We start from the raw sequence: 26782 nt of genomic DNA on the forward strand, positions 1-26782 counted from the left end.
TTAAAGTGGGACAATATTTGGGGGACGGAGGTAGTAATTACTAATTACAAGTGTTAATAAATTGTAAAAATGTTTAGACATAATCAATAAAAAAAATGACAAAATGCATGATTGTTGATAATTAGGAAAAAAATCGAATTACACTTTGAATACTTAACTAGAATTAGAAATTACACAAGCATTTACGAGAATAACATTATTATTGAATCTTATACCAACCAGACAACTAGTATAGAATCTTCCGATTATATGTTATTAAAAGAAAATAAATACTATAATATACACATTTTGATTACAGTTTACTAGTACTAATCACTAGTGAGGCTTGCAATTTGTCCATATCATGTTTTTTCAATATGATAATCGTCTCAATTCCATTTCCACCACACTTGGAATCCATGAAATAAACCGTATTCATGAAGGGTATCCAGCCCAGTCCGATCCAAACCGGTTTTCCCAACCCGAAATCCACCTCATAACCCGGAAACCCAACCAAACTCGAAAAACCCAACGAAACCACCTCGTTACCAATCAAATCCGCATTCTCTTCCATGAAATTCCTACCCCCGCCGTCGACGGCCTTCACGGCTTCCCGCATTTTCCGGACAAGCTCAGCGCCGTCGTCTCCCGCCCCCGGATTCGCCCTCGACACCCCTAATATGTTCCCGAAGCTATATTCAGACATCGGCGGGTCGACCCGGCCCCGTAGGTTTACTATATGCGTCAACGCGCATGTTTTAAGCGGGTCCGATCTCACGCCCGTGGCCGTTATGAACCGGGTCCATATAAAAGCCGTTAAGGCCTCGGACCGGCTCGGCCTCCGCCCTCCGCCGTCTGAGTACCTTTCCCGAAGAGCGGCGATCTCCGACTCCGGGAAAGTGAAGATTCTCACGACGTGCTCTTCTTTCGTCAGTGCCGAGGCGGTCACGTCCACGGGAATATTCTGTGGCGGGAAATAGGTGGCCGCCTCGAACTTTGGCAGCGGCGTTGCGCTGTCGGTGGAGGAGGAGGAGGACCAGGCCTTGGCTAACATGAAGGCGGATAAGGCGTCTCCCACCTTGTGAGACATCGAGATTGCGACGGCGACGCCGCCGCAGCGGAAGTAGGTGGCTTGAACGGCCATGCAAAGGCCTAGGGTTTTTGGGGGGATTGCGAATTTGTAGGTGTTTTGGGGGTTTGGATTGGTGACGGCTTGAGAGAGGGTGCAGTTGGCTTCGGCTTCAGCGAAGGGGACGCCGGCGTCGTTGCAGTCGACGTAGAGGTTGCCGACGAGGCGGCCAGCTAGGGGGTAGTAGATGGAGAGGGTTTTGGAAAGGGATGTTTTGAGGTGGTTTGAAAATTGGGATTTGGAGATTTTGGGGTTTGATGAGTAGAAGTAGACAATGGGCATCAAGATGGGTGCAAACATTTGATCAAGAAAGGAAAGGTGGTGTTTTTGGAGAGATATTGGGGTTGGGGAAGATGGTTTGATGGTATCAATCGATGTTACTTTTGTTTCAATCTCCATTGTACCGCAATCTCTCAAAACGGATTTTGATGGCTTTTGATTTTCTTCTCACAACAATGTTAAGCGTCTAACTATTTAAATTGAAAATGTTAACGTCTAGATCACTAAAAAATTAAAGGTACTTGCACTTTGAAGCTGTCAAGGCAACTCTACTAATATACCCCCGTCCCCCAAAGTTTGTCTCATTTTATCATTTTCATGCGTCTCACAAAGTTTGTCCCACTTGGAATCTTACCAAAAATAGCCATTAAATACACCCTCAATCTCCTCAATGTGAGACTCTTATTCCACTACACACCTTCATTTAATACAAAGCCAAACAATTTCTTAAAACTCGCTCCGGGTCAAATTGAGACAAACTTTGGGGGACGAAGGCAGTAATACTTATCATCGTTGAAATATTGTGGATTTTGATATACTATTTGAAAATGAGTTTTAAGAAATGTAAAAAATAGTGGGTTGAAAAAGCTAACTTCTGTACAGAACGGTGAAAATGAGCTCTGTTTATAAGAGAGTTGAGCTTTTCCTTTTATTCTCGTACAGCCGCCCTAGTAGTAGAAGAAGAAAACTCATATAGGTGGCTTAAAAACCCATAGAATAATGTAATATATACTGCAATTTGCTACTGCCATTTTTCGAACTTCACCAACTTGATATATAGTCAAAGATGGTGTAAGGACTTGGTAAGCATATGCATATCGGCACTGTTTTCATCGATGTGCACCTTATTGAGCTGCATAAGCGTGCATATTTTATCTAATAATATCTCACATCAATATGCTTCGATCTGTGTGCTTATTAATCAAGCCCAACTCATGTTGAATGTCGATTCAAGGAGCCCTTTTTGTTGCTCTGATTTGACATGTGATTCAAATATATATAGGTAAACTTGATTTCTTAGAGCATTCACAATGGCGTCTAGCGCACCGCCTAGCGCCGGGATTTCTTAGAGCATCCACAATGGCGCCTAGCGCACCGCCTAGCCGAGCGCCGGCGCTAGGCGGTCGCTAGGCGAACCATTGCAGAAGCCGAAAACCGCCGAGCGGTTTTTCAGAAATGAATTTCGCCTAGCGCTAGGCGGTCAAAAACCGCTGGGCTATGCGCTGGGCGATCCGCTCGGCGCCATTGCAGCGCCCGGATCGCCCAACGCATAGCCCAACGGTTTTTTTTTTTTTAAATTTTCGAAACACTATATATACGCGATTTGCACTTCATTTTCATTCGCACCACTTGTATTAACGAGTACTCTCTCTATCTTAATTTCTGTACAAGATCAACACCGATAAGTGAGTAACGCGGGTGGTAGTAGTGGAGGTAGTGGGGGGGACGCTGAGGAGTACGAACGTCGAATGGCCGAAGCGCTTGAGGCATATACCAACCGCGGGATAAACCAATGGATGCAAAGCGCCTTGCAGCCGGCGGTACCTCGACCTCGGCCAGTTGTCCATCGCCGACAAGCGATTGATCGTGATCACGTAGCTGCACATCAGCGCCTATACGAAGACTACTTCGCAGAGGAGCCGCGGTTCAACGCCAACCTTTTCAGGCGACGTTTTAGGATGAGCAGAGCCCTTTTTATGCGTATTGTTAACGCCTTGGAGCAGCGATATATGTATTTCCGCTTCAGGCACGATGCGGCTGGCAGACCCGGCCACACACCTATTCAAAAGTGCACTGCGGCAATCCGGCAGTTGGCCTACGGAGGCGCGGCAGACATGTGGGACGAGTACCTCCACATCGGTGAGACGACTTCCCTGGAATGTATGAAGTATTTCTGTGAGGGCGTGATTGAGATATTTAGTGATCAGTACCTTCGAAGCCCTACCCCCCAAGACTGTCAGGATCTGATGCAGATGCACGGGGAGAAGCATGGGTTCCCGGGAATGTTAGGCAACATAGATTGTATGCATTGGGAGTGGAAGAACTGTCCCACTTCCTGGAAGGGGTTCTACACGACCGGCTATAAGGGAAAGAATCCCACGATGTTCCCCGAGGCCGTAGCTGATTACCGGCTGTGGATTTGGCATGCGTATTTTGGGATAGCCGGGTCGAACAACGACCTCAACGTCCTCAACTCGTCGCCCCTTTTCAACGAGCAGTGCCAGGGCGTCGGGCCAGCCATCAGTTTTGTCGCCAACGGCAACCGGCATGATATGGGCTACTACTTGGCCGATGGGATATACCCTAGGTGGCCTGTGTTTGTGAAGACGATCCGATGCGCATCAGATGAGAGGAAGACCTACTTTGCGGCACGGCAGGAGTCGGCGCGCAAGGACGTGGAGCGCGCATTTGGTGTGCTCCAGTCTCGATGGGCGGCGGTTAGGGGTCCAACGCGTTTGTGGCATGTCGACTGCATTGTTGATATAATGTACGCTTGTATTATTATGCACAACATGATTGTCGAAGATGAAGGTGTACAACTGACTGATTGGGCCAACGACGATAATGAAGCCGGTCCAAGCTACGACGTCGCCGCCGCCAACGTACGAGGTGGAGTACCTCACGATGAAGAAGCCCTCCTCCAAGCACATGCCGACATGCGTCAGACGGATGCTCATATTCGACTCCAAAAGGATTTAATTGAAGAGTTGTGGGCGCGGAGGATTGCAAGACGTTAGTTTTTATTTAAATTTATGTAATTTTTTAAAATGTAATTTATTTAAAATTTAAATAAAATTGTTGCATTTTCCCGTATCTGTGGCGTAAATTTAATTCCGTATTTTGTGTGATTGTTCATTATTTGTTTTATATAATTTTGAGTGATGTGGCTGGGTTATGACTGAGCTATGACTGGGCTATTTGCTTGTTTTGATGATGTGATAGGAGGATTTTTAGTGCTGATGATATGGCAGGAGGAGTTTGTGGCTAGGCTATGGCTGGGTGAAAATCATTGTGGATACTCTTAGTTCACCATTCAGTATGTCTTATTCTAATTGGACACCTAGAGGAGAGACTGCAAATATAGTAAGAAGATGTAAAAATTTGGTTCAAAGGTACCTTTAGTTCGTGGAAGTCAACTTTAGTATGCTCTCTATAATGCAGTCTTAATAATCTTTTCGCTTTTCTATAATGTATGCATCAAATTTGTACAATATACTCCATAATTAATGTAACATAACTATAAAAAGAGTAACAAACTAATAAAAGCATGAATAGCTAAGATCATAAAATACAGTCATGAAATTAATTCACATAAATTACATTCGATCAATTTAAGGAACTGATATTAGTAAATGTTCAAAGCTTCCTCGATAAACCAATTTCGTTGCAGTGTATTGCCCTTTGCCTCATATCTCTGTTTTGATCAAAAGCATATGGCTCGAGATGGACCTTTATTAACCAATTGAAAATTGTGTTTTTTGTCGATCTAGGATAGAAATGCTTCTTTCAAAATTTTATATGCATCAGATGTATACACTGCGGAGGAAGGGACCCCGGCCCACTGCTGATCCAGACAAAACAGTAGAACTCATCCCAAAAGACTAGCCTATTAGGAGAGAGATCTCATTTGATCTATATATCCCACACCAGTTGTTCTTACAACCGATGTGAGAATTGAGTCCGTAACAACTGCCATCCCCGGAAAACTCCTCCCAACGGCCCCCAGCCCCCCACAGCGTCTTAAACTCTGACCTGTGATTCATTTATCCTCAAGCAGGCCAGCTTTTCAACCATTGTTATGTTATTCCTTTCCTACTACATGGAGTATTATTATATTTGGCCTAATGTTTAGTTTGTTTACTAGTACTAGGAGTATTTAAAGATCCCCTGGATACTTTTTTTTTAATATAATTAACAGTTTTGTGGAGCATAGGCAGAGGCTTTCACAAGGAGAGAGATGAAGAAGTCTGCGTATTTAAGTACGCTTCTAGACGAAGTTTTCAAAACCATCTCCAATGGTAATTTAAAATTCAAAATGGATTAGATAATTAGTTTCAATTTCAATAATACTAGTAAATACTAGTATTAGAGTAAGGGGTATAAGCACAGAAATAAGACTTACTTATTACCCATAAAATCCGAAAATAGATGACCAAGATATAATAATTGTCATAAAGATTTTGCGATATCATCTTAAGGGTATATATTATTGTATGCGCAGGGAAATAAAGGTGCATTATATTATTTCGTTGTGTAATTTTCGGACTCAATATTGATTTACCACAAATTTGTAAATTAAACCACTGATCTTGTTATCATATACTATTATAATCTATGTGGTGTTATTATATTATGGTTTTCAGAAATTGTTCATTTTTTGAGATAAAAACGTGTTTGTTCAATGATATGTTTGATTTGTTATATTTATAACTGTTCAATAAAGATGTTTATTTATAACTTCTTATGGTTATGCGATTTGATTTCTAGAAATAGGGAATCATCCTGAATAGAACGTTGATTTAAAAAAATTAAAATAATCTTTTAATTTTAAATTAATTAATTTATAATATCACTATAATCGTTAGAGACAATTGGAAAAATGCTCTAAGCTTTACCTTTTACTGAACAAAGAGCGAGGTAGCGTACACATGTGCACGGTTTATTTGACTAATTATCCTCGATGATAAGTTATTGTTAATTTTGGAATAATCGGCAAAATTAAAATATAAATTAAATTCTTTTTATCTATTGACAAGATTTATTCATAGTAATTGAAAAATATTTTGTGCAAAAATTTCGATTACATAAATACTAGTACTTTGTTGATTAATTTTGTGTATACTTTGTTGATTAATTTTGTGTATACTTTGTTAATTGAGGGGCCGGGCCGGGACCACCATGATATAACTGGGCAAGACACGATCGTAAGGCCATCCGCAATGGCGCCTAGCGCACCGCCTAGCCGAGCGCCGGCGCAAGGTGGTGCGCTAGGCGGTCCATTGCAACCGCCTAGCCAATTTCGGAATAAAAAACCGCCTAGCGCTAGGCGATTTCGGGGCGCTGGGCGATCCGCTCGGCGCTATTGCAGCGTCCGGATCGCCTAGCGCATCGCCTAGCCGATTTTTAATTTTTTTTTAAATTTTTGAAACACTATATATACGCGCTTTGCACGTCATTTTCATTCACACCACTTGTTTTAACGAGTACTCTCTCTATCTTAATTTCTGTACAAGATCAACACCGAGAAATGAGTAACGCCGGTGGTAGTAGTGGTGGGGATGTTGAGGAGTACGATCGTATAATGAACGAAGCGCTAGAGGCCTATACGAACCGTGAGATTGATCGATGGATGCAGAGGGCCTTGCAGCCGGCGGTACCTCGACCTCGCCCAGTGGTCCACCGCCGAAAAGTGATTGATCGTGATCACGTAGCTACACATCAGCGCATATACGAAGACTACTTCGCACAAGAGCCGCGGTTCAACGCCAACCATTTCAGGCGCCGTTTTAGGATGAGCAGGCCCCTGTTTATGCGTATTGTTAACGCTTTGGAGCATCGATATCTGTATTTCCGCTTCAGACACAATGCGGCTGGCAGACCCGGCCACACACCTATTCAAAAGTGCACTGCGGCAATCCGGCAGTTGGCCTACGGAGGCGCGGCAGACATGTGGGACGAGTACCTCCACATCGTGAGACGACTTCCCTTGAATGTATGAAGTATTTTTGTTTGGGCGTGATTGAAATATTCAGTGATCAGTACTTTCGAAGCCCTACCCCCGAAGACTGCCAGGATCTTTTGCGGATGCACGGGGAACATCATGGGTTCCCGGGGATGTTAGGCAGCATAGATTGTATGCATTGGGAGTGGAAGAACTGTCCAGCTTCCTGGAAGAGGTTCTACACGACCGGCTACAAGGGAAAGAATCCCACGATGATCCTCGAGGCCGTAGCTGATTACCAACTGCGGATTTGACATGCGTATTTTGGGATAGCCGGTTCGAACAACGATCTCAACGTCCTCAACTCGTCGCCACTTTTCAACGAGCAGTGCCAGGGTGTCAGTCCGGCCATCAGTTTTGTCGCTAATGGCAACCGGCATGATATGGGCTACTACTTGGCGGATGGGATATACCCTAGGTGGCCCGTCTTTGTGAAGACGATCCGATGCGCATTAGATGAGAGGAAGGCCTACTTTGCGGCACTGCAGGAGTCGGCGCGCAAGGACGTGGAGCGCGCATTTGGTGTGCTCCAGTCTCGATGGGCGGCAGTTAGGGGTCCAACGCGTTTGTGGCATGTCTACTGCATTGCTGATATAATGTACGCCTGTATTATCATGCACAACATGATTGTTGAAGATGAAGGTGTACAACTGACTAGTTGGACCAACGACGATAATGAAGCCGGTCCAAGCCACGGCGTGGCCGCCCCCAACGTACGGAGTGGGGTACCTCACGATGAAGTCGGTCGCCTCCAAGCACATGCTGACATGCGCCAAACGGAGGCTCATATTCGACTCCAAAAGGATTTAATTGAAGAGTTATGGGCGCGGAGGACTGCACGACGTTAGTTTTTTTTTAATTGTGTAATTTTTTTTAATTAATGTACTTTTTAATTTTAATAATATTATTGAATTTTCTCGTATCTGTATCGTAAATTTAATTCCGTATTTTGTGTGATTGTTAATTATTTGTTTTATATAATTTTGAGTGATGTGGCTAGGCTATGGCTGTGCTATTTGCTTGTTTTGATGATGCGACAGGAGGATTTTTAGTGTTGATGATGTGGCAGGAGGTGTTTGTGGCTAGGCTATGGCTGGCTATTGCTGGGCTATTCCTATTGTGGATGGCCTAAATGAATTATAAATATCTATCCTCTTCCTATATGATCTTCTTCACATTCTCAATTATTCAATCGATCAAATTAATTCTACAAACATTATAAAATTAATTGGGTCCACTACTATATGAAAGAAAAAAATGTAGTTTATTCATGTATCCGGGATTTGATATTGCTCGTTGAATATATATGCTCTTTGAAAATCCCAATTTATTCCCATCTATTTTAACTCATAGTAATAACGTGGGTGGCTAAAACAATTTTCTCTGTAATACTGACATGTTAAAACTCAACATTTTGATTATAATTAATACAAGATGTGTATAATTAAGTCTAATCAATCGATGGCTAAATTGTTTCATTTTCACACTCGGCAGGTCATGGGTGCATGCATCGACGTATTACGACGTCGCATTCCGAAATGCAAAATATTGAATGTATCATTGATTTGTCCAACTAAAATCCGCTTCACAAAACTGGAACCAGCAAAGTAGAAGCTAATCTTCATCGCTTGTAAAATTCAACCATCCTTCGTTCATACCACTTTAACGACTTTCACGAGGAGGGAGAAGAAGAAATTTGTGGAATTTAAGACAAATTCCAAAGTTTGTGTATTTACGTGTACAATTATTCGCTTTTTACTTTAATGAAACTATTTATTTCCTATATCTGTACTATAACCAAAAGCTAATCATATCATATGTGATCCGAAAATCCTAACATGCTAGCTACATGGTCTAAGACAAGCTCCGTCTCATATTCGCACATAGGGAATAATCCTTATAAACTGTTGATCTATAGAATATTATGCGTAGGTATAATTCTAAGAAAGCAATTAAATGCATAATCGACAATATTTGAAAGGAGTAATTCACATTGTGATGCATCAAATACAAAGCATATACAACATACAAATTTTTTCAAAACAACATAAAGCTAGGGATGCAAACTTTGCAAGATCAAAACAAAAGAAAGATAAATTAACTACGAATTACTATGTGAACTGAAATTTGAAATAAATTTATGACGTAAAAAGAAGCTTCTGCAACTCCAAATCAGCCTCGAATTTCTCCATATCATCTCTCCTCAAATTAACCCACGCCTCGATTCCATCTCCATTTCTTGTATCCATAAAAGTAACCAAATTTTTGTAAGCAAACCCGGCCGACCCAACCCAGACCGGTTTGCCCCACCCAAAATCCGCCTCATAAACCGGAAACCTACACAAACTCGTGAAGCTGAAGCTAACCAGCTCGCCCTTATCGACTTGAGCCATTTTCTCCTTCAACAAACCCAAATGCTCTCCACCTTCCTTCAGCCGAGCCACGTAGCCGCCATCCACAGCTTTAATGGCTTCCCGCACTCTCCGCAGCAGCTCCACGCCGCTGCCCCCAACCGCCGGCTTAGCTATCGCTAGCCGGCTTACGTTCCCGAAATGGTATTCGGGCAGGGGCGGGTCGGTCCGGGTCCGAAGGTTAATCGCGTGCTGAACCGTGTAGATCTTAGCTGGGTCAGCTTTTAAACCGGTTGCGGATATGAACCGGGTCCATATAAAAGCCGACAGGGCTTCAACCCGAGTCGGCCGCCGCTGCCGCAAGTCATCTCCGGCGCCGGCGTACCGTTCCCGGAGAATCTCGATTTTCTTCGCCGGAAATGAGAAAATTTTCGTGGCGAGCTCTTCCTTCATCATTCCGGCGGTGGGTTTGTAGCCGGAAATTTCTCGCTGAGGGAAATAGGCGGCTGCGTCGAATTTTGGGGGCGGAGCGCCGCCTCCGTCGCCAGAGGCAGCGGCGGCCCAGGAATTGGCGAAGGAGAAGAAGGAGAGCGCGTCGGCGATTTTGTGGGAGATCAAGAGGCCGACGGCGACGCCGCCGCACCGGAAAAAGGTGGCTTGAGCGGCCATGCAGAGATCTAGGGATTGGTTGAGTGTGAAAGGGAGAAATTTGGTCATGTGTTTAGGGTTTGGATTGGTGATGACGTGTGACAGGTCGCAGTCGGCTTCGGCCTCGGAGAAGGGAGCGCCGGCGTCGTTGCAGTCGACGTAGAGGTTGCCGATTAGGCGGCCGGCGAGGGGGTAGAAGGTGGAGAGGGTTTCGGATAGGGACTGTTTGAGGTGGTTTGATTTTTGGGAATTGGGGATTTTGGGGCTTGAAGAGTAGAAGTAGACGATGGGCATGAAGAAGGGTGGAGCTAGTTGGTCTAGGAATGAGAGGTTGTGTTTTTCGAGAGATTTTGGAGTTAAAATTGATGGTTTGATGGTCTCTGTGGAGATTACTTTTGTTTGAATCTCCATTTTTGGTGGGAAAATTGAAGTGATGAAGTGATTTTGGTTTCTTTTCTCTCGAGACGGTGATCATCCCTAGGTGTAGATGACACTTATATAGGTGTGGCCGTGTGAGTGACGATTTCGTGACTGAAAAATTACATGTCTTAATAGTACAATGAAAATATGTACCATTATGTACGTGTGCATGAGAAAGGGCTGGCAAAACAAAATTGGATAGTATTATTAATTTGTTTTTATCATAATTAAGATCTAGCTAGTTTATTGTAATCAGGTCAATCTAAGCAAGTTGGATCCATTTCCTACTACGCGGTATTTAATAATTGAACAATGCCCCCAAATTATTTGATATGATATGAAAATTAGAGTGGATGTATGCATTTCTTTGTAGAATTGATGGAAAACCCATGATCAGAAATTTAGTTTTTTCCAAGTGCAATTAATTTCACTACAATTCTTTAATTGTGTAAGTCAAATACAACATTTTCATGCTTTTATGAAAAATATAGTTTTCGTGATAAATAATGGAATTAGTTGCATGAGAAGCTATAAAGGTTGGCTAGGTTTCACAAGGGAGTGAATGCATGGACGTCGGTGTTTCTCTTTATATTACGACGGTGATGTGTGTTTTATCAAATTTCAAAATGGAAAGTATGAATAGATTGGAATATATATGATGTAAGGCTTTGAATTTTCACTACTGCTAGCTGCAAATCACACACTACAGAGTATAGTGCATCAAATTAATTATTATACCCTTTAATTTCAACACTGTTTCAACCTTTCCAGCCTAAATAAAGAACTATATATCAACCGTAGATAACTTTTTTGGTTCTATTTGAGCGTTAACCCTTTTATTTTTTGCGTGACAAACTGACAAGAATCCACCCTAGATAAAATTATCTTTTTCTAATTGAAGAAACGAAAAAATGCTGCATTGAGATTTTTTAATATATACCATGGACTTTATTTAATTAAATAGTAATTTAATTAGAGGGATTCGAATTTAATTATGATCACTAGCCTCGAAAATTCTTTCAGATTTTTATTTTTGAGATGGAGGAAGTTTTTTCTCTCCAAAATGGAGAAAGGCATATATAGGTTAAATAAATTAATTTCCAATATTTTGCTATGATGGAAGTAAGCGTTATACTAGTACGTTAGAAAGTTGTGTAAGTGGATAACAAAAAAATAATATTTTATTAAAACATTGATTGAGGTTGATTTTATTAAAAGATTGATTAAGGTTGGGTTAGGTGAGGGTTATATATAGATGAAGATAATTTTAAAGGAGAAGAGGCATATAGGTTAAATAAATTAATTTCCAATATTTTGTTACATATACTATAACTCATTCTAGCTAGTTGGCGAGTTTTGAACTCGTAAGTCGTAACTCTTTAATTTTGCTAAATGGATAAGAACAAGCCCCCACTTGTAATAATGTAATAAAATAACTTTACAATAATGATATAGTATAATCTTTCCTTTTTGGAAATCGGAAACCATGATCTAGACATGTGGAAGGTATATATCATAGTGCAACATCACATTCATAATAGTAACGTTAGAAAGGAAAATATGTAACGAAAAATCGATTAGGGGTGAGGAGATTGTGTAGAATCACGTTAATTACGGAATGAGTATTGGGGCAAATCTTGCCGTATTTATGTAATCCTTAGCCTATTTAAAAGAGGTGTGTATATTGTAATTCTCAACAAGTTGAATGAATAGAATACCAATCTTCAACATAGTACCATAGCAAAGGTTCAGAAAAGGATCATCACCGGGCCAAATTGGACTTGGATTGATCATGGCAAGGAATCAGCCACAACAACAACGATCAAACCCGCAGCCACCGCGAGCTGCCGCACAACAACCAAACCGCCGAGGGGGATTCAAACCCGACAAATCTAAATTGTGGTGCTCACACTATGGGAAACACAAACATACACGGGATACATGTTTCCTCCTCGTCAGATTCCCGGAGTGGTGGGACGAGAACCAGAAAGCAAAGGCTCGGCTGGAGATAGCGGAGGATGGCAACGGGCTTTTTCCGCAGGGGACGGGCAACCGAGAGGTAGCCGTCGCCAAAGGCGGACGCAGAAATAATTATCTATAGGGGCTGAGATTTCTAAATTTTATTTTGATGTATATTTTTGAGTAATTTAGATAATTTGTAGGGGCTTTTACACTATAACTTACACTAAACTTGACTAAATTTTAAAAAAAAATAATAGAAAAAGTTTTAAAGAATATTTCATTGAGGGCTTAAGCCCCTCCTACTCAACCTTTGGGTCCGCCCATGGCCGTCGCCGTCCATGGGAGAGCAGGAGAAACCGGTCAGCAGCAGGGTGGAGGCGGTAGACCCGGTGAGGCTGCTGGAATTGGTGAGGCAGCCGAGAGGAAGGGAGGCCGCACATTTGGTGGTATCCGATTAGGGCATCCACAATAGGGGCGGCGCGCCGGCCGCCCCGAAGACGCCGCAGCCGAGGCGAACTATAGTGGACAAAGCGTCCGCCCCGGCGTGGACGGATGGGAGGGGGCGGAAGGGCCATCGCCGAGTATTCGGCGAGGACGCGGCGGTGGGGGAGCGGATATAAATAATTAATTGACCTAAAAAAAAATAAAATAGAAAATTGAAACATTATTTTATAAACGGAAAGAGTATGTTCCCTTATACTACTTCCGTCCACAAAAATTAGACTAATTTTACTATTTTGAGGTGTCCACCAAAATTAGACCAATTCTAAATATGAGAAGTTTTAAACAAATATTAACCTTACATATCATTCTAAATGTAGACCCCACAATCCACTAACACTACTTCCATCATATTTTCCCTCTCAATCTCTTATTTTACCAATTGCACATTAAAACCCGCCATTTATTACTTTGTCTAATTTTTTTTGGACGGAGGTAGTAATAATATACTCCCTCCGTTCCGCAGTCGTGGAGACATTTTGCCATTTTGGTACGTTTAATAATAATGGAGTCATTTCCCTTTTTAGCAAAAGTCAGCACATTTTTTCTCTCTTGCTTTTTATTCTCTCTTACTTTCATCTGTCTCCATTTTTTTTTACTTTTTTCTTCTTTTACTTAACTTAATTAACACAATTTTTCTTAAATAGCTTGAATAAAATAATAAAAAAGTTAGAATAAGCTACTTCAAACTTTGAAAAAAAATAATTATAACGATCTGTAGTTGTGAGTCTTATTTGAGCCTGGACTTGACTGTTCGTGGGTCTGAGTTGAGCCTGAGTTTTAAAAACGGCTCAATTGTAGTCTATTTCAATCAATGAGCCCAGACTGATTCCACTTTATTTCACTGATGGGTTGGGACTGGGCCAACCCGTATCGTGTTGGATTGAGCCAACATAGTTGATAATTCTAACCACACGAAGTGAGTTTCATTATTCACTAACACTACTTTAATTATTTTATATACTTGCCAATTCATTTGTGTCTTCTCCAAAATCTCCTTTTTAAGGAACATAAAAAGTATTTAAAAATGAAATTTATACTATACTATTCCCTCTGTCCCATAAAAAATAAGAACACTATTTTTTTCGTTCGTCCCATAAAAGTACCACATTTCCATTTATGGAAAGTTTTTCCAACTCATTACCCATATATATCAATTTATTTACAACTTATACTACTAGGGTCTACCATTAAATACAAATAATAATGTGGGTCTTACTATCCACTGAGACTCATTCTCATCATATATTTTACTTTATCAATTATGCATTAATTCTTGCGTCGTCCTAAATGTCCTTATTGTTTTTGGGATGGAAGGAGTAATGTATTTTTTCATTAAATTTTATTTAGTGCTTGTATTTCTTAAAATTTGAACAGATTACAGACGAGTCGGATTAGTACATGTAAACAGAGGCGGACCTACGTTTAAGCATGGGTCCTTGGGACCCCCAACAATTTGGGTTACAACTATATATTATATGCGTATTAATGATACCAAGTTCATTTGCTAGATCAGTTGGCTATGGAAGCAGACTGGAATCATTAGCTGCACGGTATCGAATGCCTTTAGTCCCAGTTTGGTGGATTCTATTACATATATCGGGGGGTGTTTGGTTTGAAAATTTGTATTTGGAATCAAATTTGTAGTGTATGATTTGAAAAATTGTATTTGAAATCAAATTTGTAGTGTATGACTAAAATAATCTCACAACTCCGCTTCCCTCGATCCCGCTTAAGATGATAGGTTTTTCTTTTTAGTTTGTCCCAACTAAGATGACACATTTCATTTTTTAGAAACTTTCTCTCTCCAATTAATACAATCAACCATTTTTTTCACTCATATTAAAATATCCATCTTTCTTTATATCTTTACTTTAATACTTACACCCACATTTTCTCTCTCCAATTAAACACTTTAATCTATAACTCCTAAAATCTCATGCCAGCTAAGAAATGTGTCATTTTAGTCGGGACGGAGAGAGTAACTTTTTTGGATGTTGAGCCCCAGTTTGGTGGATTTTATTACATACAGTGTACTATAATATTCTGGTTTTGTGGATTTATCATAGTATATGGTACTTCCAAGTAGTAACTTTTTTGGATGTTGATAACTATTGTTTTTTTTATAGATTTTTTTTATAGCTAATTTATTTATTTGCCCTATCACATAAAAAGTGAAGATAATTTGGGAGTGACTTTCCATTTTGGTGGACGAACGGAAATGGAAATACTCCCTCCATCCCACTTTAGGAGTCCCGGTTTACCATTTTTGGGTGTTCCATTTTAGGAATCTTTCGGTTGGAATATTCTATAAATGGTATTAGACCTCACATTCCATTAACCTTTTTTCCACTCACATTTTATTATAAAATTAATATAAAAAAGTAGGACAGACCCACATTCCACTATATTTTTTCACCAACTTTCCTTTACATTTTATTAAAACTCATGCCGAACTCAACTGGGACTTCTAAAGTGGGACGGAGGGAGTATAAGACTATTTCTTGTAGACGAATGGAAGTTTTGTGGATTTATAGTAGTATGGAGTATTTTTTGTTGGATTCTCACAGCTATTGTTTTTTTAGATTTTCTCATAGCTAATTCATTGATCTACACTAATATTACTTAAAAAGTGAATGATAATTTGAGAGTGACAAAATACTGCGTTCCGCCACTGCATGTAAATATCCTTGCTCAGTCGCACACATCGACCCCAACGGAGGCGCAGCCGTTGCCCCAATTTGACACTTTCTCATTCGATGAATTGGGGTTAGATCTTCTCGGTGTTCCGGATGCTCCCGTTCAAACGGGGGGCGCAGGGCGGGGTCGTGGCGCCCCAAAGAAGAAAAATAAGGGGAAGAGGGTCGGCGAGTCCTCGCAGCCAGGTGAGGACGACAGCTCGGTACGGAGGAGGTGGACTGACGCGGAGAACGTCGCGCTGGCCAAGGCGTGGGTGAGTGTTTGCGACGATCCTCTCGTTTCGAACAACCAGAGGATCGTCAACTTGTGGGGTAGCAGCAGCCTACTAGAGGTTTTGCCCGGAGGGGAGGCGATGCACCGGGGAGGATTGCCGGAAGGGGTGGGACCGAATCAGGGCTGCGGTCTCCCAATTTTCGGGCTTGTACACCAACGCCCTCTGCATGATGAGCAGTGGCCAAACGGAGGAAGACTGCAGGAGGATAGCGGAGAAAGCCTTCCCCCTGAAGGTGGTGTATAAGGACTTCACCTACTGGAACTGCTATCTTGTGCTGAACGACTCCGAGAAGTTCCGAGTAGGTGTCGACGCTGGCTGGCCGAAGAAGCAACGACTGAACTATACCGGTGATTTCAGCGGCAGCATCGGTGGTTCCCACGACCTCCCCGAGACGGCCCAGGAGGTCCCGACCCCTCGTTCGTTCGCTCGCCGAACTCGCCCGGTTGGGCACAGGCGGGCTCAATGGGAGGCGAGGGGGGTCGCCGGGGGTTCCCAGGAGGTCCAGTCGGCATCCCCCTTGGCCAATCCACAGCGGATCTCAAATTCTTCGCGCGTCAACAAACGCGCGCTCAGATGGTCAAGACGATGGCCGAATGGCAGGCGGCGGTGGACCCCGTGGAGAAGAGTTTGCTTCAAACATTGCTCCTGAGCATGCAGGAGGATTTGGAGGCGGCACGGAGGGAAGCCGCCGGGAGTAGAAGCGGCGGCGGCGACGGAGGCGGAGGCGATGGTGCCGACAACGACAGAGGAGGCGACGACGGAGCAAAGGAGTGAATTATTGTACTTTTTTGTTAATTATTGTAATTTTTTTAAATTATTGTACTTTTTTTTAAATTATTGTACTTTTTAAAATTTTAATAGTATTATTAATGTTTCCCGTATATGTCTCGTAAATTAAATTCCGTATATTGTGTGATTGTTAATTATTTCATTTTTATATAATTGTTATTAGTGATGTGATTATTGATGTGGCTGGGCTATTTATGATATGGCTAGGCTATTGCTGGGCTATTCCCATTGTGGATGCTCTAAACCGGTGGATGTTCGTGGACAAGCATGACAAGAGGATTACACTATTTGGTGCGTGATTATTCATGCTGTCAAATCATTAGGATCAGGTCGTGTCGGTGTTATTTAGTTGCGGTACAAAAAAGCGCATAAAATTATTTAATTGTTGACCTATTCTAGGTTTAATTTGACAATGATGCTTATTTAATTTTGCAGATTCAAAAATTTTGGTGTCAAGAAGAAACATAGTAAATCACAAGTCGGGTAATCAAGTCGTGCAAATGACATACTTTTTATAAACTTTACTCAAGAAGCTCGATCATATTGTTTGAGCTTTAACAATTACTATAATTTAATTTAAATCTCCCATATTTCGAGTAAAAGAAACCGTGTCGTTTAATTTTGTTCTCTGTAAATTTTATTACATACAGTTAATTTCTAGTAACAAATTACTCCATTAAATTGAAAATTCAACTAAAGAAAAATGAGACAAGAGTTCCATATATATTCGAAATTCCAACCCAAGTAAACTTCTCAAGACTTTACAACAAGTGCAGTTCAACTAAACTAAAGTCGGCAAAATTATATACTACTAATCAAGTCATAATCATCTCTAATTCGATGTATTTATTCGTGCAAGTACTATGATTATTCATAATTGCCATACGAACTCGAGGGTGTCTAAAGTAAGACCACATATGTATTTAATGTCTATTTAATTAAAACACAATAAAAAAATTTGCAACTCAATCACGTAAAGATTTGATACACAGAACATCTACAGAAAGCATGATAGATAAAAATACGGCGAAAATTCCCCATAACCAGAATCAAAAGGTACAATAATTGCAATAATAAAATAAAATAAAAAAATTGAAAATAAAAGAGTTGCCCCCCATGAACGGAGCTGCCTTGTTGTAAAAACTTTTGTTTCTTCTCACTTTAATTTTATGCGAACGTTTAATTACAATAAAAAACCATGTCAGCGACAACCAACTATCCATTTTTCTACTAAAAATGTGGCTGAATTCCAATCATTTGATGCAAGTTACGACACAAAATAATGTCAGAAATAGTTCTCAAAGCATGAACCATGATCTTTTTTTTGTTAGTGACTTTAAGCTCAATAGTTTTGTAGTTTATAATCTTTTTTTAATTTATTATTAGCTGGAAGAATCTTGGTTTTGATATATATAAGCACTAGTTGCTTTTCTATCTTTATTTTGCAGCATTCATTCCATCTCTCTCTCTCTCTCTCTCTCTCTCTCTCTCAAATCATGGGAAGACAACCTTGTTGTGAGAAGGTGGGGCTTACACGTGGTCCTTGGACAATCGATGAAGATAATAAACTCATGAAGTTTATCCTAAATAATGGGATACAATGTTGGAGGCTTGTTCCAAAACTTGCAGGTAAATCATAAAATAAAATTACTTGTAATTTGTAGGAATATTTATGCAAAAATTTGTCTTTTTTTGTGGAGTTTATTTGCAATAACTTGTTATACTGTATTAATTTTGATGTTAATGCAGGTTTAATGAGATGTGGAAAGAGCTGCAGATTGAGATGGATAAACTATTTGAGGCCGGATTTAAAGAGAGGTGCATTGACAGATGCAGAAGAAGACATGATCATCGAGCTCCATTCTCGACTAGGAAATAGGTAAAAATAAGTTTTATGTTACCATTAGAGTTGTCAAATGAGTCAGACCGGAAACTTTTAGCTAGCCCAATATAACAATGTAGCTAAATAGGTTTTTGGGCCAAATTGGCACTTTAGTCAAGTCTTGGGGATTCTTACTTGTTTACAAGTGCGTTATGTTTGTTTTTGCCTAGGTGGTCTAAAATAGCCACATACTTTCCGGGAAGGACGGACAATGAGATTAAGAACTATTGGAACACGAGGATTAAGAAGAAGATGAAGCTGAATGGGTTGGACCCGGTAACCCACAAGCCGGTCATCTCCAAATCTCATGATTTCGAGACGAACAAGGAAGAAATGAAGCACCAACAAAACCTTGGATTTCAAGAGACCATCTCAATCCCAAGTCTAGAATATTATGATCAAATGCAGCATAAGACAGAAGGGTCGTCGCTCTCGAATCAAAGCAACGACTATTCTTCCTGCGTCACGAATTCGGACATGGGAATGGGATCTTCAATTGTGTTCCAAAACAAGGAATCTTTGGAGGATTTCACTATGGATTCTTATCCGAATTTAATGGAGAATCCGTTTTTCTGGGATTGTTTCAATGGTCTGGGAGAGAGGTTCCCATGAGAAGAAGTATAAAATGAGAATTTTTATTGGTATTGTTGGTGCAATATGTAAAGCTCAATATCAAATTTTCATGTGATCGACATCACTAACTTAATCTGTTTGCTTTCTATATTTTGTCACATGATACCTATCACGGGCAATAATTTGACTAAGGGATCGATTGAATCATTTGTTCTATTTTAACTGTTGGCTCCTAAGCGGTGCATGTTTATTAAACTAAGAAAAAAAACTACGAAAGTTCATAAAAAATCTGATTTTTCCCATAACTTTAAAAAATGTCTGGTAAAATTATGAAATTTGACATTGTTCACAATTTTGGAGTATAATAAACCATTTCACCACATACATGTAATATTATTTTATGTATGTAGTATGTCTCAGATTAATGATGTGGTGGTGTAAATGTGAAGTGTGTTGCCAATCATATGAAAATTATGAATTTGAAGATTTAGATAATGATATAAATTACTATAAATTAAATTATTTATTGTCACAATTTCATCAAAATTTAAAACTTATAGGACAATTACAAACAATATTAAATTTTATGATTTTTCCGGTAATTTTTTCCTCTAAAGTACATATGTGTTCTCCAGTCCAAAATTTCAAAGTTGCATACTCCCTCCGTTCTCCATTAATTGTCCACTTTGGTTCCGACACGAGTTTTAAGAAATATAAAGGTAAGTGGGTTAAAAAGTTAGTGGAATATGATCTCACTTTTATTTATTAGTTTTATAATAAAATGTGACTGAAATAAGCTAGTGAAATGTGAGACCTACTTGTCATTTATAGTAAAAGTGAAAGTGGACAATTAATGGGGTATATACGAAAATGGCTAAAGTGGATAATTAATGGGGGACGGAGGGTGTAAAATTTTTCGAGTAATTACTCATCTGTTCTGTTTAAGTGTCGTAACTCAATTTTCTCGTTAGATACAGTACCACACAATATTAATTTCCCCTAGTTTTATGTTTCCCCAAATTATATCTAATACATAAATTTTAGTAGTAATATAGGAGTAGAAGAAAGTTTTTAAAAAAATTAAATTCGGAAATTAAAGTTCTCAGACAACGACATGAAAACAGAGTGGACCGTTATGGTGTATAGAACCTTCTTCAACCTCCGGCCAGCTTCTGGAGAAATCCAGTAAATCCGACGCTTCCAGAATCCTCTCAATTTCCATTTAAATCTGCACCAATACCTCAAGAATTACACCTCATAGGACAATTAAACCTCAAACAATCATCAATTAAACACTTTTGTAAAGAAGAGATGTCACACTGTTTATCCCTTTACACTCCCATTTCTCCCACTTCAAAATTTTCCTACCTCCGGAAAACTCCCATCTCCGGCAGAAATTGTGCCAAGTTTTCCGTCAGGGTGGCGGCGGCAGACGGCCGAGAAAATCTCGATCATTTGCAAAAGCAAAGTAGGCCTCAGCAGCAAGTCAAGAAAAGGGCCGCCCCTTCTGTGACTCCAATTGGTATGTGCATATGTTCTTTTACTTACTCATCAGATTGCCAAATTAGGCCATTTCTTGAACTAATTCAGTCACATCTCCAGGTTTATGGGACAGGTTTCCAACAGCTAGGACAGTGCAGCAAATGATGGAGACAATGGACAGGATGATAGACGACCCTCTTGTCTACAGCAGCGGCTCGGCAGCCCCCTCGCCTGCAGCTGACGCGGTGAGCAGCTACGGGCGGGGGAGGACGCCGTGGGAGATCAAGGAGGGCGAGACCGAGTACAAGCTGAGGTTCGACATGCCAGGCATGACCAAGGAGGATGTCAAGGTGTGGGTCGAGGAGAAGATGCTCGTCTTGAAGGCCGAGAAGAAGGCCGGAGAGGGCGAGGAGTGGCCGGCTAAGAGCTATGGGAAGTACAACACCAGGATTGCCTTGCCTGAGAATGTTGAGTTTGAGAAGATTAAGGCTGAGGTTAAGGATGGTGTGTTGTATATCACTATACCCAAGGCTAGTATTAGTGCTAAGGTTTTTGACATTAGTGTTAACTAAAAAAGATTAATGTTAAATGTAATAATTGTTAGATAGTTTAATAAACATCTATTTTCCATACTATGATCATTGATGAATGGAGTATTGCAAATGAATGGAGTATTGCAAATGCGAGTAAACAAGATGAAACATAGCTAGATTCACATATAGTAGGTGTGTGTTTTGTTGCAAGTGATGATAGAAATCTGCTCATTATATATGGTTAGTTACAGAGGCACACTTTTGATAAATGCTGAGGCACCCATATTAGGAATGTGTCACTCTCTTTTTTTTTTGGCATTTCACAAGCAATATATAGTCCTAACATAGCGAGGCTCAAGCAATGTACAGACCCTCGTCTATTACAGGGTCGATCGGGAACTTTAGGGAAGAGACGTCGGTGATGAGTTCTTGACCGTTGAAACAGAATGGGTCTATAGTGCCAAGGTAGAGATTTGGTGGGTATTGAGAGGTGTAATCACTCGCGAGAGCTGATCCAGTTCCAAGAAGCGCGTTTATGTGCCAAGGTTCGTCGTATAGATTCTGTTCAAAGCTCTGGCTGGTCTTGGTGCTCCATATGGAGCTCGGGATTGGATCAATGGTGTGGCAGTCTGTAAAAGGGCTTTCGGGCTGAATGCAGAACAAGGCTGCAGTGCTCTCAACTTTGGTTGCCTTGCTCGGTTGGCCCCTTTTTGCCTTGCTGTATGGAGGGTCTGTTGCAGCTGGTGATGGTTTATCGGAGGTTTTGTTATCCTTCCTGTGATGCACGGCCACAGGAGTGTGATCAAATCGGTGCTCTGCAACGAACAATGGTTTCTGATGCTGCTCTTTCTTGAACCGGAGAGGTGGTTTCTGCTCTTGCTTGAATCCAACGGGTGGGGCTCTGGCTTGCGGCTTCTGCTCGGGTTTGAACTGGAGAGGCGGAGCTCCAGCGCTCCATGAGTACTGAACTTGGATCGTAGGCTCGGATTTCGCATCAGAACTTTGTACCAAAGAGCGATCAAAGCTGATACTTGAGGTGCTACTTTTGGCAAAATCACTGATCTCAGCAGCTTTGGCCTCTGCCATTGTCGTAGTACTCGCCTTGGTGATTCCTTCGCAGTTTATAGGATCGTCGCGATGAACAGAAACGTTCTGTTTAGAGCTCTTAGTGGCCAGAGTTTGAAGGGACGCGTTTCCTGGACCAGCAGCAGCATCTTTTGGAGATAAATCTGAGTGCATCGTCCCACCAAGCGTGGTTCTCAGCTCGTTCTCCTTTTGTAACCTGCTCAAGTAGAGTCGATACTTCTGAAAGCATTAAAAGGAATTTCTTAGGACCGTGAAGCAACAGTCGGGCGCAGTTTGGAGAAGGGCAACGAGGCTAGGGAACGAGCCCTTCGTCCCTATCCACTTTCCCCTTCAACCAAGATCAAGAACTCCCTATGTTTCTAAGAGAAGGTAGAGTTTTACCTGTAGGTGACTAGCTACATTCTCTCTAGTTAGCCACGGAACGCCCATCAGATCGAGGATTTTCTTTGGGCCGACTTCTGCAACAAACATGGCGAGTGAGACGATAAGCAACAGTTGGTTTATCAGCAAGAAAAACAAGGGAATGATGAGAAAACTGACTCTCAAACCCAATGAGATTGACAGCTTTAACAAACTTCTGGTGAAGATCCACAGTCCAAACCACCCTTGCCTTCTTCAACGAGGAGGGATCGCCTCCCACGCGGTCATCACTCCTGTGATCAACGTCCTTCCTCTTCTTTCCGGGAACTGGATCCCCGCCGAAGAAGAAGCCATCATCCAAGAGGTCTGCTCCGCCTCTGAGCATCATCTCATCAAGGCTCTCGTGGCCTTCAATATCCCTCACCTCGTGTATCCTCTTCCTGAACACGTGCTGCCATATGTTGCGCAGCTCCATCATCCTGATCGGCTTGAGAAGGTAGTCACAAGCACCGTGCTGGACGCCCTTCATAACCCTGCTCGTCTCCCCATCCACAGACATCACTGCACAGATACAATCAATTAGCGCCTGCCTGGTCATACGGAACACAACTATTTAAGGAAGCCGGTTAGACTCACTTATGACGGGCAGATCCATCTCCAGGCCAACGTGCTCTAGAAGCTTAAAACCATCCATGTCTGGCATGTTAACATCGCTGATCACAATATCAAACCCATCCTTGCGCTCGCGCAGCAAGTCGAGAGCCTCCCTCGCCAGATTACATGTTGTTACTGAAAATCCCACAGAAATACCAGTTCAAGAAATTGCATATTATGCCCAAAAACAGTTAAAAATTAGCTACTCTGATCTTCCACAAAAGAAGCTACTTATCGATCATTACATTACTCAAATCCAAGCTTGAAGACATACAGAAAATGTATATTACCTTATAATCTCCAACACTATGTACATCATAGACTTCATAAACCAATGAAAAATGCAATCTTTTTCCTTTTCTTTCCTCTGATTTATCACAATTCAACCAAAACAAGTAAAAATTAAAGCAAAATCCCCAAGATTCTGAAATTTACTGAGTTTTATCATCTCATCAACACAATAACCAAGTGAAATTTTGCTATAGTAATTTAATATCAGACCTTATCATCGTCTTAAATTTTTCTTTCAATTTTCTTCCTAAGCCCAAAAACACACCCTAAAGATATGCTAATCAAGAAAACAGCAGAGAGATCAAAATAGCACAAACACACAATCAAAACATCTATAAAAAACCAATCTTTATCAACCAAAACCCACATCAAGAAAAGCAATTCAACACAAAAGATCAAAAAGGGCAGTTGCATTTCAAAAAATCTTGGCAAAAAATAACAAGAAAAGTAGACCTTCATAATTGCACTTCTTAAGCATCTTTTCAAGAATCTTGAGCCACGTGGGATCGTCGTCCACCACCAGCACCCGGAGACCGGCCGGAAAACACTCGGTCCGCGGCGAAGAAAACCCGCACGAATCCATCAAGAGCAAAAACAAAAAGGGGCCGGATTTTGAGCACCGAAAAGGGACAAAAAAAGAGTGATGAGTAGCTTGTGGTGTGATGCTACACTAAGATATACAAAAAACAAGTGTGTATGTGTTGGTGCTGCGTATATATATTATTCCATGTTGACAATTATAGTATGTGAGAGAAAACTAGAGAGAGAGAACTCGAAAAGTAGAGTAATGTGTGGATTTTTATGGGAAGGGAGAGAACAACGAATATTTGGCGCCGGCCGTAATTTGTTGTTGTAGCTTCTTGTTTTTCCACTAATTTTTTATCTTTCCCGTGCTATTACTATTCGATCATTTTAAGGTAGAGTGATACACATCAATTTCAAGATTTGTGAATTCATCATGGTTTTGCTTCCAATTGATTTTGACACTCTTAGATTTGGATCATTTGGTTGTGTTTTATCTTAGTATGTTGTTGATTGATCAAGATTGTCATATGATTGTTCTAAGTTTAGTCAAAATTGAAATGAATATAGTAAAATTAAATATGATATGACAACAAAATTACGCCGTTTTAGATGTATTGACATCTTTTAGCAAAAATCAATTGTATATGATAACGGCATTTTGTAAAAAATAACTTTATTTTGTTGTCATATCATATTAGATTTTGTCATTTTTAATTTCAATTTTGACCAATTGTGGGACAATTGAGAAAGATTGAAAATTTAATTTTATAATTCAGTTTCAAAAGTTAACCGAAAGTTTGATTTAAATGACAATTATTCCTTATGTATATGAATATTGTGCCAGGCTTATGTTGTGTTCTATTTTAGTCTGTTTTGATTTATCAAAGATTTGTCATATAGTGATATTATATTTTATCGATATGAAAATTGAATCGACTTATAGTACATGTTATATTTGGAGCCTACTTAACAATAATAAATTTTAAATAAATAGGCATATTGAAATTAAGTTATGATCAATCCTAATTAATAAGTACCATACTGCTCCTATTAACTAAAAAAAATCCTAGAAGATAAACAACCGAAAACAGTAATAGTAGCATAGAGAATCTTGACTAACAAACATATTGCACTGGTAAAAATTATAAATTACCACATGTACTTAAAAGATGCATCGTTACTATTTTAGAATATATTTGAGATGCAAAATAAGTGGCTTTAAAACTAATTATTGCATCAAATTGAAAGTTTAATTGGTTGATCAAAGAACCTTGTTTATTGTGCCCTGTCTTTAATTGAGCCAATATTTCATCAACAGCTAAACCTCTAAATGGTTCCCACTCCAAAAAATGCCATTACTATTTCTTTATTTATTTAATAATTTTTAATTTGCAAGATGCCCAATCATTCACCACATTAGTAAAATCATATACTACCTATTTTATCTTTATAAAAGCACCTTGTACTAGAATGGGGCTATTTAGCTCTTAATCACCATTTGCTTAACGATTTAATTCTAGTTATTGCAACCTCGTTTGATGGACGGGAGCTAAAGTTTACCACTCTCTTTTGGGTTACGTAAATTTATATGAGGCTTCATGTCTTTATCTACGAAACAGATTAAAATTTGAATTTAAATTTGTAATTTAATTAATTGCATATTTTGAAATTTGTTGATATTGATATATATAACAGATATGCTATTGAATACTCTAAATTTTGATTTGAGACTCGCCCAATAATGCTGTCCATCATATGATTCTGGTAATTGACATGCCTTTCGTCAAGGTTGATAAAAAAAATTTATGGAGCTCCCTCTTTCATATGAAATACCACTAAATATTGAGGCGACATTTTCTTGCCTTCGATTTGTGGTTTAGTGCTTTCATCCTTGCTATTACTTACCTTGTGGGTTTTGATGCATGTTGTGTGTGCTTTGAATGATGGATTGTGTGCCCTCCTTTTTTGGTCTTGTGCTAGCAAGACTTTTTTTCTTTCTCTTTCGATCGGACTGGGCTAGGTTGTGATTCTTTGTAGTGGCGTTGTTAGACTCTTATCTCCGTGATTTGTTTGAGCCTTCAATTTATCGAGAAAAAAATTTCTCATAATTGACACCATAATATACTTGAGATTTCCAATTTAATTATATTCAATAGTAGATCATATATTATAAATTATTGCTATACTGTTGTTATTATTAGTCCTTTATTTAGTTGTATAGAACATTAAGAATTTAAGGAAACAATTGTTTATTTTCGGATTTGAACTATGTCTATATGACTATCTCGCCAAAAACAATTCCTCGAGTATTTCTTTTGTAAGAAAAAAAGTAAAAATTTAATGAGTGGGGGAAAATCTTATAGTTTGAGACATGCTAATTTTGTTTCCAATTATGAAACGACAAACGCAATGTTTCTTTTCGTTAATTCTATTTTAATTTCTTTATATGTGGAAACCAGCGTAGGACATTATATGATTTTTATCCCATTCAAGTCATGTTCAAAACCCTAGTTGTCGCCAACTTGTTGGAGCGTCACTTTCACGCACCTCTCCAACAACTTATCCCCTAACTTTTAAGTTGCAATAAGATTCCTAATTACTTAAAAATTAAACCTTTTTACTAAATTTAATTTCCCTAGTGT

General features: G+C 40.0%; 5 protein-coding genes across 5 annotated transcripts; 2 read left to right on the forward strand and 3 right to left on the reverse strand.

Annotated features, from left to right (window-relative positions):
- Positions 1 to 268: 268 nt before the first annotated feature.
- On the reverse strand, positions 269 to 1540 carry LOC121768002 (stemmadenine O-acetyltransferase-like). The gene has a single exon (XM_042164339.1). It carries the CDS (start codon positions 1505 to 1507, stop codon positions 293 to 295), a length of 1215 nt encoding a protein of 404 aa, XP_042020273.1. The 5' UTR covers positions 1508 to 1540; the 3' UTR covers positions 269 to 292.
- A 7548-nt stretch (positions 1541 to 9088) lies between these two features.
- On the reverse strand, positions 9089 to 10557 carry LOC121767881 (stemmadenine O-acetyltransferase-like). Its single transcript, XM_042164214.1, has one exon. The coding sequence runs from the start codon at positions 10517 to 10519 to the stop codon at positions 9248 to 9250; it is 1272 nt and encodes a 423-aa protein (XP_042020148.1). The 5' UTR covers positions 10520 to 10557; the 3' UTR covers positions 9089 to 9247.
- Positions 10558 to 18220: 7663 nt separating this feature from the next.
- Positions 18221 to 19336, forward strand: LOC121767904 (transcription factor MYB20-like). Its single transcript, XM_042164236.1, has 3 exons — positions 18221 to 18383; positions 18504 to 18633; positions 18807 to 19336. The coding sequence occupies exons 1-3, from the start codon at positions 18251 to 18253 to the stop codon at positions 19246 to 19248; spliced, it is 705 nt and encodes a 234-aa protein (XP_042020170.1). The 5' UTR covers positions 18221 to 18250; the 3' UTR covers positions 19249 to 19336.
- Positions 19337 to 20361: 1025 nt separating this feature from the next.
- On the forward strand, positions 20362 to 21332 carry LOC121767194 (small heat shock protein, chloroplastic-like). Its single transcript, XM_042163409.1, has 2 exons — positions 20362 to 20731; positions 20812 to 21332. Exons 1-2 carry the CDS (start codon positions 20521 to 20523, stop codon positions 21261 to 21263), a joined length of 663 nt encoding a protein of 220 aa, XP_042019343.1. The 5' UTR covers positions 20362 to 20520; the 3' UTR covers positions 21264 to 21332.
- A 106-nt stretch (positions 21333 to 21438) lies between these two features.
- On the reverse strand, positions 21439 to 24388 carry LOC121767192 (two-component response regulator ARR11-like). Its single transcript, XM_042163408.1, has 5 exons — positions 24069 to 24388; positions 23307 to 23459; positions 22851 to 23231; positions 22692 to 22768; positions 21439 to 22529 (listed from the first exon to the last, which is right to left on the reverse strand). Exons 1-5 carry the CDS (start codon positions 24196 to 24198, stop codon positions 21579 to 21581), a joined length of 1692 nt encoding a protein of 563 aa, XP_042019342.1. The 5' UTR covers positions 24199 to 24388; the 3' UTR covers positions 21439 to 21578.
- Positions 24389 to 26782: the final 2394 nt, after the last annotated feature.

Source organism: Salvia splendens, chromosome 15 (genome assembly GCF_004379255.2).
Source record: "Salvia splendens isolate huo1 chromosome 15, SspV2, whole genome shotgun sequence".
Lineage (NCBI taxonomy): Eukaryota > Viridiplantae > Streptophyta > Magnoliopsida > Lamiales > Lamiaceae > Salvia > Salvia splendens.